The sequence below is a fragment of the Cervus canadensis genome, chromosome 22 (assembly GCF_019320065.1).
Source record: "Cervus canadensis isolate Bull #8, Minnesota chromosome 22, ASM1932006v1, whole genome shotgun sequence".
In the NCBI taxonomy this organism is placed as follows: domain Eukaryota; kingdom Metazoa; phylum Chordata; class Mammalia; order Artiodactyla; family Cervidae; genus Cervus; species Cervus canadensis.
Genome location: NC_057407.1, coordinates 23,913,158 through 23,925,576, shown reverse-complemented (window position 1 = coordinate 23,925,576; position 12,419 = coordinate 23,913,158). Strand labels below are relative to the sequence as shown.

At 39.0% G+C, this 12,419-nt stretch overlaps 1 protein-coding gene across 4 annotated transcripts in view; it reads left to right on the top strand.

The window, feature by feature from the left end:
- LOC122424856 (telomere repeats-binding bouquet formation protein 2-like) overlaps window positions 1–12,419 on the top strand; it is a 32,612-nt gene continuing 20,193 nt past the window's right edge. For 2 of the 4 annotated variants that reach the window (XM_043443097.1, XM_043443098.1), the window contains exons 1-5: window positions 29–111; window positions 226–307; window positions 1,080–1,219; window positions 3,203–3,264; window positions 5,480–5,565. In XM_043443097.1, coding sequence (XP_043299032.1) covers window positions 48–111; window positions 226–307; window positions 1,080–1,219; window positions 3,203–3,264; window positions 5,480–5,565 — 434 coding nt within the window. In that variant the 5' untranslated portion in view covers window positions 29–47. Of the gene's footprint in view, window positions 112–225; window positions 308–1,079; window positions 1,220–1,395; window positions 1,617–3,202; window positions 3,265–5,479; window positions 5,566–12,419 lie in introns of those variants that run through there. The other 2 variants (XM_043443096.1, XM_043443099.1) reach the window with 2 other exon arrangements.

Below are 12,419 nucleotides of genomic sequence, written 5' to 3'. Positions count from 1 at the left end.
CCCCCCCCCCACTAAGTCCACGCGTGTGAGGAGCGTGAGGCAGCGCCATGTTTCAAGGGCAGCGGGGCTGGTTCTGTGGCAGCGTCAGCCACGACTTGAGGCAGTTTCGGGGTAGGAGGTGGGGCAGAAGGGGTGGGCGAGGTGGTGAGGAGAGCGCCGCTCCTCTCTCTGGTCCCTTGGCCCCAGGGCATTTGCTGGGCTCACCCTGTGCTCTCGCCTCCACAGTGGCTGAAGGCGGGACTATTAGTGACCCGAGGGTCGCCGACTTCTTGTTCGGCTGCGATGCCTCACACCCAGACACGCTGAGGTACCTGAAGGTCACCTGGGGGTACCTTTTGGGTCATGAGGAACCAGGAGTTGTCGCTGGAAGTCGCCGTCGGCTAACAAATATTGATAATAGGAAGAGACTGGAAACGAGCAAATTTTCAGTCCTGTCTGGATGTGCGGGGAGGGGGAGGGGCAGGCGCGGGAATAGCTCACGGTCCCTTTTTACTGCGGCTAAGGCCTGGCCTCCTACCGGCTCCTCAAGTCTTTTCCCGACTTCAAGTTGTGTTTTCCCAGCAGACTCTCCCACACCCGTGTGATGCCTTGTAGAACTCTCCTATTCAGTATATTTAAACCAAATCTGATTGCCTGTTATCTTAAACGTTGTATTCTGAAAATGTTGGTAATTTTTTGAGTAATAACGCCTACTCCCATTAATCTATTAATTAATCCAGTTAATCCAAGGTCAAACACCATGTACCGTGCTCCTGTAAATGTTCTTTGTTCTTGCTGACACTATTTTGGTACACACCGTAAATTGTCTCTTGCCCTGATATCACAGGAACTTTCTGAGAGGTTGCTCCGACTCCAATCTGTCCACCTGGGAGCCCTCTTAACATTGCAGTGGGATTATGTTTACAGAACAGAGGTCTGATCACGGTTCTGGCTCCCTCCGTTTCTCACCCCTTCACTCCCCACCCTCCAGTCTCCAGATCACCTACAGATAATTCTGTTTCCATTCATTTATTCGTTCTTTTGAAATGTTGAATACATTTTTGTTTATTTCATAACCTAAATTATTTCCTTTCTCCTAGAATATATCAGAGTCTTGATTACATAGAAGATAATGCTACAGTTTTTCACGCCTGCTATCTCTCTGCTGTAGCCAATGCTGAAATAAAAAACTCGGTGGCTTTAGGTCATTTCATTCTTCCTCCTGCAAGCCTGCAAAAAGGTTAGCAAAGATCTTTCATCTCTGTTAAACCGCGAAATCCTGTTATGTCATCCAACTTTACTGATATTTGTTATTCATCAGAACTTTTTGTTTTATGTCATTTAATATAAACAGAAAAGCATGTACTTTGGATCATATTGCCTTGGGGGTGTATTCTTGATTTGTTTATCATTCAGTCTTAGATTCACCGATCTCCTGCTGTGTGCTGCGTTTCAACCAAGGCGCTGTGGATTCAGTGGTGAATAAGACTGATGAAAATATTGTCCTCACATTGTTCACTGGCGAGAATCCAGCACTTAACTAATTTTTGTGGCCTCCAGCAATTTCTCCCCAGTTGTTTTGAGGATAATATATTAAGTAATCTGACCTGTGAGTTTATAATAAATGCTCGTAGCTAGTTTTGACTCTCACTGTTATTTTTTCTGTTTTTTTTTCCCCACTGATATTTCAAGATTCATCGTGATAATAAATCCATGTATTTGTATTGCTTTTATATTATTTAAAGTACTTTTACACATTAATTACTTCAGCAACCGTATGAAGTAAAGAGCAAATGAATAGATTGCTTCTGAGATTGGTTCTTTCAGCATTCCCTGCTAGGAACACACATTCTTAGCCTGTTCTGTCCTTATCCTACCTGTATTTTATCAACTAGCGTTAAATATCCCATTTTTGTAGATCTTATTATTACCCAATTCTTGATGTGTTTCTTGATGTGTATGTGTCCATCCCTAGAAAGACAGACTGAAAATAGCACAAATTTAAAAAAATTTAAAAAAAAACAAACTTGAAAAATATTTCTGTAGAAGAGCTTTGGGAACTTCGAGGATTGGCTTTCTTCCATAGTTGATGTCCTGGCAAAACCTAGTTATAACTTAAAAAATAAATTGTTCTAAGTGGTTATGCAAATAAATTAATGACTGGATAGGAGAATTGATTTGCTTAAAATCAGTGAATACCTACCTTCAGGGAGCTTATATTATGGAATGACTATCTGATCTAAGTCACCACTCCTATCACATCTTTGAGTTTAACAACGTATATTAGAATGTATTCGACTTAAAAAAAAATCCATTTTAAATGAAAACATGCTCCTTTTTAAAAATTAAAAGTATGCATTATTATTCACCTAGACTGGGATAGAAGCGTGAAAGGCAAATGTAAGCAACATACTAATTTTAAGTTTCCTAATACCCCTAAGTTAATAAAAAAAGATGAAATTCATATTAAGAATATGTTTTATTTAACATAACTAGAATATTATTTCAATATATACTCAGGATAAAATTATTGATAAATTTTTGCATTCTATTTTTTGCTACTGGATTTGAAATCCAGTGTTTATTTTAAACGTACAGCACATCTCAAGTTGGACTAACTAAACATTTCACATATGTACCCACATTTATCTAGGTAGCTTAGGTTTAGAGGAATCTTGACAGCTTAGGTCTAGAGGAATGTTAACTTTTTGTCCTTGAGTGGTGGGCTACTGTGGAAACCTGAGATCATTGATTTAAGATGATGTCAGTCCTTTGACATGCTGAGCATTGTAGAATTCCTACACTATCATGCCCAATAGACATGTTGCTCATCCTACCTTCGTTTAACAAACTAAACTATTGAATTATTTAAGCACTCACAAATTCAGGAATTTTATGCCTTTTATTTTGACTGGACAATTACCTTTATTAATGCTTGGCCTAAACACACTGACACCTTACGAAAATATCATAGCCGAAACAGTTTAGAACAATGATTCACTTAATGCATTGGAATCATCTGGAGTTTGTTAGAAATGCAAGTTCCCAGCTTCTCCTCAACAATCTGGTTCAATCGGAGTCCTCATTTTAAACAAGTATCTTAGGTACTTGTGATACAAGTGCAATAATGCAGACCTAGAAATTTGAAACCTAAACAAAATTCAGTGAATTCTACAAAGTTACTTTTTGAAAAATAATATTGGATTTATTTTTCTTCCTATAGAAATAAGGAGAAAAATTGGTAGTTTTATTTGGGAACAAGACCAACATTTTCTGATAGAAAAGGTAAGAGTAAATTAAGGTATACAGTTTATACAGAATATACAGTTTCAAAAAAATTTGAAAGCTGTGTAATCTTTAAAATATGTACTAGTGATGTGTTAGTTCCAGTGACCCAGAGTAAGGAATCCAGAGGGCATATTTTTATTGAACATTATCTCATTTGGCATTGTTTTTACACTAGTAACATTAGTGAAATTGAGATTTTTGTATGAATAAAATAAAAAGCTTGAAGATTTTCATCAGTAATATTAAGGGAATAATAAGTACACAGTATTTACCAGTTCTTTGCTGCCAGTGTAGATACTATTTGATTAATTTCTTGTTGTACTATTTGTTAAATGTTATGAATAATACCTCAATAAATGTATGCAATACTGTAAGTTTTTTAGCTTTTGTCATCCTGCCTCACATTTGCCATGTTTTTTATTTACTTCAGAATCTTTATGCAAGGCAAAATTGGGATAAGAATTTATCCAAAAAGAATAATGATGGTGATGGATTATAATATTTTAAATAAAAAAAAAATCCGTAATTCCACAGTGATACTCCAAAAGCATAAAGAAAAAAAGAACAGAGGAGCAAAAGGAAGAAAAAAGGCAGAAAGGAAAGAGGGAAGGAGGGAAGTAAAAGATGGGGTAGGGAAAATTTCCTTTCAGAATAATAGGTAATAAATGTAGAAAGGATGATAGGGTAGAAAATTTGCATGTTACCACTCCCAGTAAAATAGTTGATTTGGGCAAAGGTCATAAATGGATGCTAAAATCATTATCTAAAATGATCACCTCACAGATTACTTATTAGTTACAAAGGCAAACATTGCTTGTACCTTTACAATGGAGGGATCTGGCAGACACCAGCTTAACCAGCTGATCAAATTTAGCATCACCAATTTGAAACAACCTCTTGTTATGTTCAGCTCAATGTCATATAATAAAAAGGACACAGTATAGGGGATTCCCTGGAAGTCCAGCATGACACCGCACTCTTATTGCTGAGGGCCCAGGTTCAATCTTTGGTCGGAGAAATAAGATCCCAGGAACTGCCAAAACAACATCAAGAAAACACAATATTATCTTGTGTTCATGTTCAAAGTTCTGAATCTAATTATGAGCAAATATGCTAATCCTTGACTTGTTAAGAGTGTTCCAGGGACATAGATGGTGGTAGAATGGTTATTATTTGATAATAATTATTGAGTATACTAAAAGGCCCTTGAAGATCATTAATTACTCTGTTTTAGAAATGAGAAGACTGAGGTAAGAAGGTAAGACCTCTGACTTAGTTCACATAGCCAGATATTAGCAAAGTGGAACCAAATTTTCTCAGCTTCAGCCCAATCCAGTGTTTTTTCTAATGTATTAGTAGCATATGCCTGTATTGACTGTTGACTCTAGAAACTGTATGATTATATGATAAAGGATTTTGTTCTTTCAAATATTGATTGATATTGAGTATTAACTAATTAAAATAATACAACCATGGAATTTTAAGTAGAAGTTACCTCTTTTAATGGCAATAGCAAGGGTAAATCTGGAAAGTAATTTGGGAAACATTATTATTGTTTGGAGTGGGCTTGCAACCTATATATAGAAATTTCCTAATGGAATATTATGTAAATATATTATGTGATAGATACCAGAATCTGAGGCCTGTCAACTTTAACATAATCTTTTGGAAAAGCTTTATATATGTTTAGTTCTTTTGTAACTCCATAGCTAAATGTTTCACTTTAATTTTAAAGGGGAAACAGTTTGTTCAGCTTACTTCATATTTTTGATTTGTAGCTTGCAGGATGCCTAGGAGTTTTCATGTCAAAGATTTTAAGAAAGTTTAGATCAATAACACTTTTCTTGGCTGCTGCTGCTGCTGCTTTTTTTTTTTTTAAACCAAAGCATTGTATGACCACATTAGGGAAAATTTCAAAAATCAGTAAGAGAATAAAATCAGTCAGTTTTACTATCTAATATGAGCATAGCTTATATTTTAAAAACCCAGGTCTCCTTTCTGTATGTATCTCTAAAAATAGATAATTCTGTGTGTGTGTGTGTATATACAAAATTTTGTGAGTTTTTCCTATGAAACGGAATGGATCTGAGTCTGTAGATACTTTTGTGACTGTTGCTATATATAATGCCAATTTACTTTTTAAAAAAATGTTATTGATTGCATGATTGATATGGCTGATTTTTTAAAATGTGATTTCTTTTGCTGTCCACAGCATGATGAAGTAACATCAAATGAACTAAAGGCCTTTAGGGAAAGCAGTGTACTAGCAACAGATCACAAGAAAGAATTATCCAAAAGGTACTGAATTTGTATACTTCACTGATTTGTATACTTCATTCAATATAGACACCTTTGAACACTGTGTCTTAATCTCATTTAATCTTCAGTCATCTTATGACATTGGTATCATTATCACCATTGCCATTTTACGGAAAAAGAGATCAAGTATATAGGTCAGGTCAGTTCAGTTCAGTTGCTCAGTCGTGTCCAATTCTATGTGACCCCATGGACTACAGCACGCCAGGCTTCCCTGTCCATCACCAGCTCCCGGAGTTTACTCAAACTCGTGTCCATCGAGTCGGTGATGCCATCCAGCCATCTCATCCTCTGTCGTCCCCTTCTCCTCCTGCCCCCAACCCCTCCCAGCATCATGGTCTTTTCTAATGAGTCAACTCTTCACATGAGGTGGCCAAAGTATTGGAGTTTCAGCTTCAGCATCAGTCCTTCCAATGAACACCCAGGACTGATCTCCTTCAGGACAGACTGGTTGGATCTCCTTGCAGTCCAAGGGACTCTCAAGAGTCTTCTCCAACACCACAGTTCAAAAGCATCAATTCTTTGGCACTCAGCTTTCTTTATAGTCCAACTCTCACATCCATACAAGACCACTGGAAAAACCATAGCCTTGACAAGACGGACCTTTGTTGGCAAAGTAATGTCTCTGCTTTTTAATATGCTGTCTACGTTGATCATAACTTTCCTTCCAAGGAGTAAGTGTCTTTTAATTTCATGGCTGCAATCACCATCTGCAGTGATTTTGGAGCCCAGAAAAAAAAAGTCAGCCACTGTTTCCACTGTTTCCCCATCTATCTGACATGAAGTGATGGAACTGGATGCCATGATCTTAGTTTTCTGAATGTTGAGCTTTAAGCCAACTTTTTGACTCTCCTCTTTCACTTTCATCAAGAGGCTCTTTAGTTCTTCTTCACTTTCTTCCATAAGGGTGGTGTCATCTGCATATCTGAGGTTATTGATGTTTCTCCCAGCAATCTTGATTCCAGCTTGTGCTTCATCCAGCCCAGCGTTTCTCATGATGTTCTCTGCATATAAGTTAAATAAACTGGGTGACAATATACAGCCTTGACGTACTCCTTTTCCTGTGTGAAACCAGTCTGTTGTTCCATGTCCAGTTCTAACTGTTGCTTCCTGACCTTCATATAGGTTTCTCAAGAGGCAGGTCAGGTGGTCTGGTATTCCCATCTCTTGAAGAATTTTCCACAGTTTATTGTGATCCACACAGTCAAAGGCTTTGGCATAGTCAATAAAGCAGAAATAGATGCTTTTCTGGGACTCTATTGCTTTTTTGATGATCCAGTGGATGTTGACAATTAGATCTCTGGTTCCCCTGCCTTTTCTAAAATCAGCTTGAACATCTGGAAGTTCACAGTCCATGTATTGCTGAAGCCTGTCTTGGAGAATTTTGAGCATTACTAATGGCATGTGAGATGAGTGCATTGTGCGGTAATTTGAACATTCTTTGGCATTGGAGGCTTAGAGAAGTTAAATAACTTGCCAAAGGACACCAGAAAATTAAGTATCTTAGTTGAGGTCTGAACCAGCAATCAGGTATATCTGAGTTCAATTTATTGCTTGACTCCTATGATGGTTTCCTGGCCTGTGAACTGAGATCACTCTGTAAAGAAGTTTTTGTTGACTTAACTAAATAAAGAATTTGAAAAAGTGGAAGTTTTCTACCAGTTAGCTTATCTAGAGGATGAGGTTATACACAGTATAAATGAAACTCTAGGTAAAATTCAGCCTGTTTTAATATGGAAAGTCTATTATTGCTTCTGCTTTGGAAGTGGTGATTTAGCCCATCTGAGAATGAGGTGTCTTCCTGAAGGATGGCAAGTAAATATTTCTTCTCACTTCTGTGAATTGAAATTGAAGAATCTTATTTTAAAGACCAAGCCCTTCTTGTCCTCAAGGGAGTGGCAACCAAATTTTTGCTTGCTGATTTAGATTCTGCTTTAAATGGGGCAGTGAAAGTTTCCAAGTGGGCCAAACAAAGGAAATAGGATTTTGGAGGGTGGTGTGAAGCTAAGTGATAATCTATGGGAAGGAAAGCTCAGAGAAAGGAGCCTAATGACTGTGACTCTGGGCAGAAGGGATTTGGCAGTACCTCAGATCTCTTAGGAAGTGCTTGGTTAAGTGGCCCTGGAGAAAAAGTACTGGTCACAGCATATATTAACACACTGCTCACTTCCACAAAATTAGTAGCTCTACCTGACCTCTGCCAAAAGGTCTGACTGATTGACAGGCCAATCTTGATGCAAAGGTACTCTTAGCAATGACTACCCAGCAGGAACAACACTTAGTCTAAGCCACAAGGCTTCCATCTGAGGACCCATGTGTGTACCTTCCCACAGTTCTCCCAGAGCTACTATAAATTCAAAGGGACCCCTTGAAGTGGTAGGGAAGCAAACACCCTCGTGGGTGTGAAATGAGACCACGCATGAAGCAGATGTCTCTCTTATGCCCAGTTGGATGAAAGACCTTGCCTTGGGCAGTTTTGGATTGTGAGATTGGAATCAGAATATAAGCTGCACACTTCAGACATCTTTTCATCCTGCGTAACAAATGGCGTCATCACCAAATCATTAGAGAGCTCCTGCTGTGTGTTCTGATGAGACCATGTTTAAGTTGAATCTCCTACAATTCAAGGAAGCTCTAAGCATTCTCCGTGATTTTGTAGCATTAGTGCTTCTGCTTTTCACGTTCTGCTTCCTAAATTTACTCAGCCTTCCAGATTTTGCCTTATGCTTGCTCTTAACAAGTTCTGACTCTTCTTTTTCCATAAAAAAATGGTCTTTCTGAATACTTTGTGAAGCATTAGTCATTTTCCTAAAAATTTGGGATGTACCCCAGGGCATGTCGTCCAAGTCTGACTATCTGTTACCTTCAGGTGCTCACATTACCCTCCCCATAATGGCAGCCACCTGAGAAAGTAACCTTTTGTTCCCCATTTACCCACTATTTTACTTTGGGGTTTTATAGTGTCTGGCACAGTGCCCAGAGCTTCATCCACATTTATTGAATGAATTAATGAATTTGTACAAAAATGCATGATTGGAAGGACTGATGCTCATGCTGAAACTCCAATACTTTGGCCACCTGATGTGAAGAACTGACTCATTGGGAAAGACCCTGATGCTGGGAAAGATTGAAGGCAGGAGGAGAAGGGGATGACAGAGGATGAGATGTTGGATGGCATCACTAACTCGATGGACATGAGTTTAAGCAGGCTTCAGGAGTTGGTGATGGACAGGGAAGCCTGGCGTGCTGCAGTCCATGGGGCCGCAAAGAGTCAGGTACGACTGAGCAACTGAACTGAACTGAAAAACCCTTCTCCTGTGGATGCCAAAGTGAAATTGAGATGCTTACAACATTGCAGAATGAAGAGTTACTGTCTCTTATCTGAAGAGTACATTCAGTACAGTAATGAGAAGTACTAAAGTACTGTTGTGAGTTCCCTCTCAGGCTCCACTGATGGTCAAGTGTCTCATCTAGACCTAGGCCAGTTCTTTTCTTTGTTATTCTAGGCACAGGAAGAACTTTCTTAGGTAGCCTGTGAAACAGTGACAAGCTCATTTCTCACTACTGTGATAAAAAGTTTAATGCTTTAGTGTCCTGAGTTTTAAAACTTACAGAATCACAGTATCTAGCCTGGCCTCATATTTTTAAAATGTGCATACAGGGAATAAGGTAGTATTACCAGTTCCATAACTAGAAATAGAAACCCTTAATTTCACCTCTTGGTTCAGAATTCTTCCCTCTATAACATCTCCTTTCCTTAAATAGGAGTCCACTTGCTCAAATGTGTTATGAGGTCCTAAGAGGGAATATAAGGGAGAGAAGTTGTGAGGTATAAGACAATAGGGAGTGATGGTGAGTATGGCAAACTAGATTATATGCTCCATTTCAAGGACAACACCTACGTTTTAGCTCTGGCTAGTGTTGCATGAGGGAGCATTGCCTGCTTATCCTAAAAAAAGTCTAAAACCTGAATATTTATATAAAAAATTTCAACCTTTACATTTTGACAAAACATTTTTTAAAACTTAAAGATATCATATAGACTGAGCAGACCAGGCATTCAAAACTTGCCCAAACAACTTCTGCTCTGTGCCTTCCAGTACACATGACCACAGAGCTAGGATAGAGATTTGCAAGTGTTGTCTCAAGTCATTTGACACTGCTCTGTGGTTCTCTATACCCATATCTGAAATAAACAATTTCCTGTTTAAAAGTATTTTTGTGTGAATTTAAAATTCTCTAAAGCTAACTCTCTCTTTCTTTGCCTTTGGTGATGTTTTATGAAGAGGAGAGAAAGTGATGCATTTACATTTCTGTTTCTTAACAAGTAGAAGAGAGAGCAGTCATGAGCAGAATCTGTGGAAGCTGTCTGCTCGGATATGTGACCTTGGGCAAGTTACTTAATCTTCCCATGCCTTAGTTTCTTTGTGTTTCATAAGAGCTGACTCATTTGAAAATACCCTGATGTTGGGAAAGATGGAAGGCAGGAGGAGGAGGGGACGACAGAGGATGAGATGGTTAGATGGCATCACTGACTCAATGGACATGAGTTTGGGTAATGGACAGGGAGGCCTTGTGTCCTGTGGTTCATGGGGTCACAAAGAGTTGGGCACGACTGAGTGACTGAACTGACTGACTGACTTCATAGGGTTGCTGCAAGGATTAATTGAGTTATATGTTAATTGCTTAGAATAGTGCCTAGGCACCCAGTAAGCACACAGCAATTTTTGGTGTTTTTAGGATTATTTTGCTAGTATTACTAGTGAATTGTGCTTATCCTTGCATTTACTGCAAATCAGTTTTGTCCCTCATGTGGATTAGAGCTGAACAAAGGGTGGGTGTATGCACTACTCTTTATAACATGTAGGCAGATGAAGGTTAAAGAGTAACAATACATAATCCCTTCAGTTCAGTTCAGTCGCTCAGTCGTGTCCGACTCTTTGCAACCCCATGAACCGCAGCACGGCAGGCCTCCCTGTCCATCACCAACTCCCGGAGTTTACCCAAACTCTTCTCCATCAAGTCGGTGATGCCATCCAGCCATCTCATCCTCTGTCATCCCCTTCTCCTCCTGCTCCCAATCCCTCCCAGCATCAGGGTCTTTTCCGATGAGTCAACTCTTCACATGAGGTGGCCAAAGTATTGGAGTTTCAGCTTCAGCATCAGTCCTTCCAATGAACACCCAGGACTGATCTCCTTTAGGATGGACTGGTTGGATCTCCTTGCAGTCCAAGGACTCTCAAGAGTCTTCTCCAACACCACAGTTCAAAAGAATCAATTCTTGGCACTCAGCTTTCTTTATAGTCCAACTCTCACATCCATACATGACCACTGGAAAAACCATAGCCTTGACTAGACAGAACTTTGTTGGACAATAATGTCTCTGCTTTTTAATATGCTGTCTAGGTTGGTCATAACTTTCCTTCCAAGGAGTAAGTGTCTTTTAATTTCATGGCTGCAATCACCATCTGCAGTGATTTTGGAGCCCCCAAAATAAAGTCTGACACTGTTTCCACTGTTTCCCCATCTATTTGCCATGAAGTGATGGGACCAGATGCCATGATCTTAGTTTTCTGAATGTTGAGCTTTAAGCCAACTTTTTCACTCTCCTCTTTCACTTTCGTCAAGAGGCTTTTTAGTTCCTCTTCACTTTCTGCCATAAGGGTGGTGTCATCTGCATGGCTGAGGTTATTGATATTTCTCCTGGCAATCTTGATTCCAGCTTGTGTTTCTTCCAGCCCAGCATTTCTCATGATGTACTCTGCATATACATTAAATAAGCAGGGTGACAATATACAGCCTTGACGTACTCCTTTTCCTGTTTGGAACCAACATAATCCCTAGGTCTCCTCATTTGGATAGCCTTTCAGGGGGATCAGGAAGCCATCAGGCTATGTAGATACTGGCAAAAGAGAAGGGATAAAGCTGAGGGTCGAGACCATCCAGAGATGTCTGTACTGAGAGAGCCCAGCTGCTTTAAAATGGAGACCTCTTTAAAGATATTCTATTACCTATTTCTGATTTTCTCACAAATATGTCATTAAAAATGACCACCTCTCTTGCTCTAATAGGTTATTGGCTACTCATTCCTCTCAGAATTTCTACTAAAGCATTTTAATGTCTTTGCAGTCACTTTCTGATACCACTGCCTTTTATTAAACTTAACCTACTTCACTGAATTTATTTATTATCTTGGTCATTATTTTTTAACATTATTTTCCCACTTTTATTGATAAATAATTGATGTGCAGCACTTCTGTAACTTTAAGATGTACAGCATGATGGTTTGATTTTACATATATTGTGAGATGACCACAACATGAACAGTTGGTTTAGCTAACCATCTGTTCTTCTCATACAGACATAGTGTTAAGAAAAAGGAAGGAAAATTCTTCTTTACAATGAGGTCTTTTAGGATTTACTCTTTTAACAACTTTTTTATATACCATACAGCGGCGTTAGCTATAGTGATCACGTTATACTTAGTATCCTCAGTTTGTATTAAAACTGGAAATCTGTATGTGTTGACTACGTTGGAGCATCTATTTTCTAACTGGTTGAACAAGCTGGAATCTCTTGCTCAGGTAGAGGAACAAGCTCATTTTATGTGGAGAGAGGGTGTCCAGAAAGAAATCATGCGATACATCTCTTGTGTTTCTTAACAGTGCAGACAGCTGGAGTATGATAGGAGCAGTGCAAGATCTGACCTCATAAACATCACAGATCCATACTCTGGCGCTTTCAACCAATAGCTTGCCTTTCACTTGAGCCCACCTTGCCATGTGCAGAAACCCTCCAAGGAAAGGAGATGATCGCATCTCTCCAGGTGGCAGACA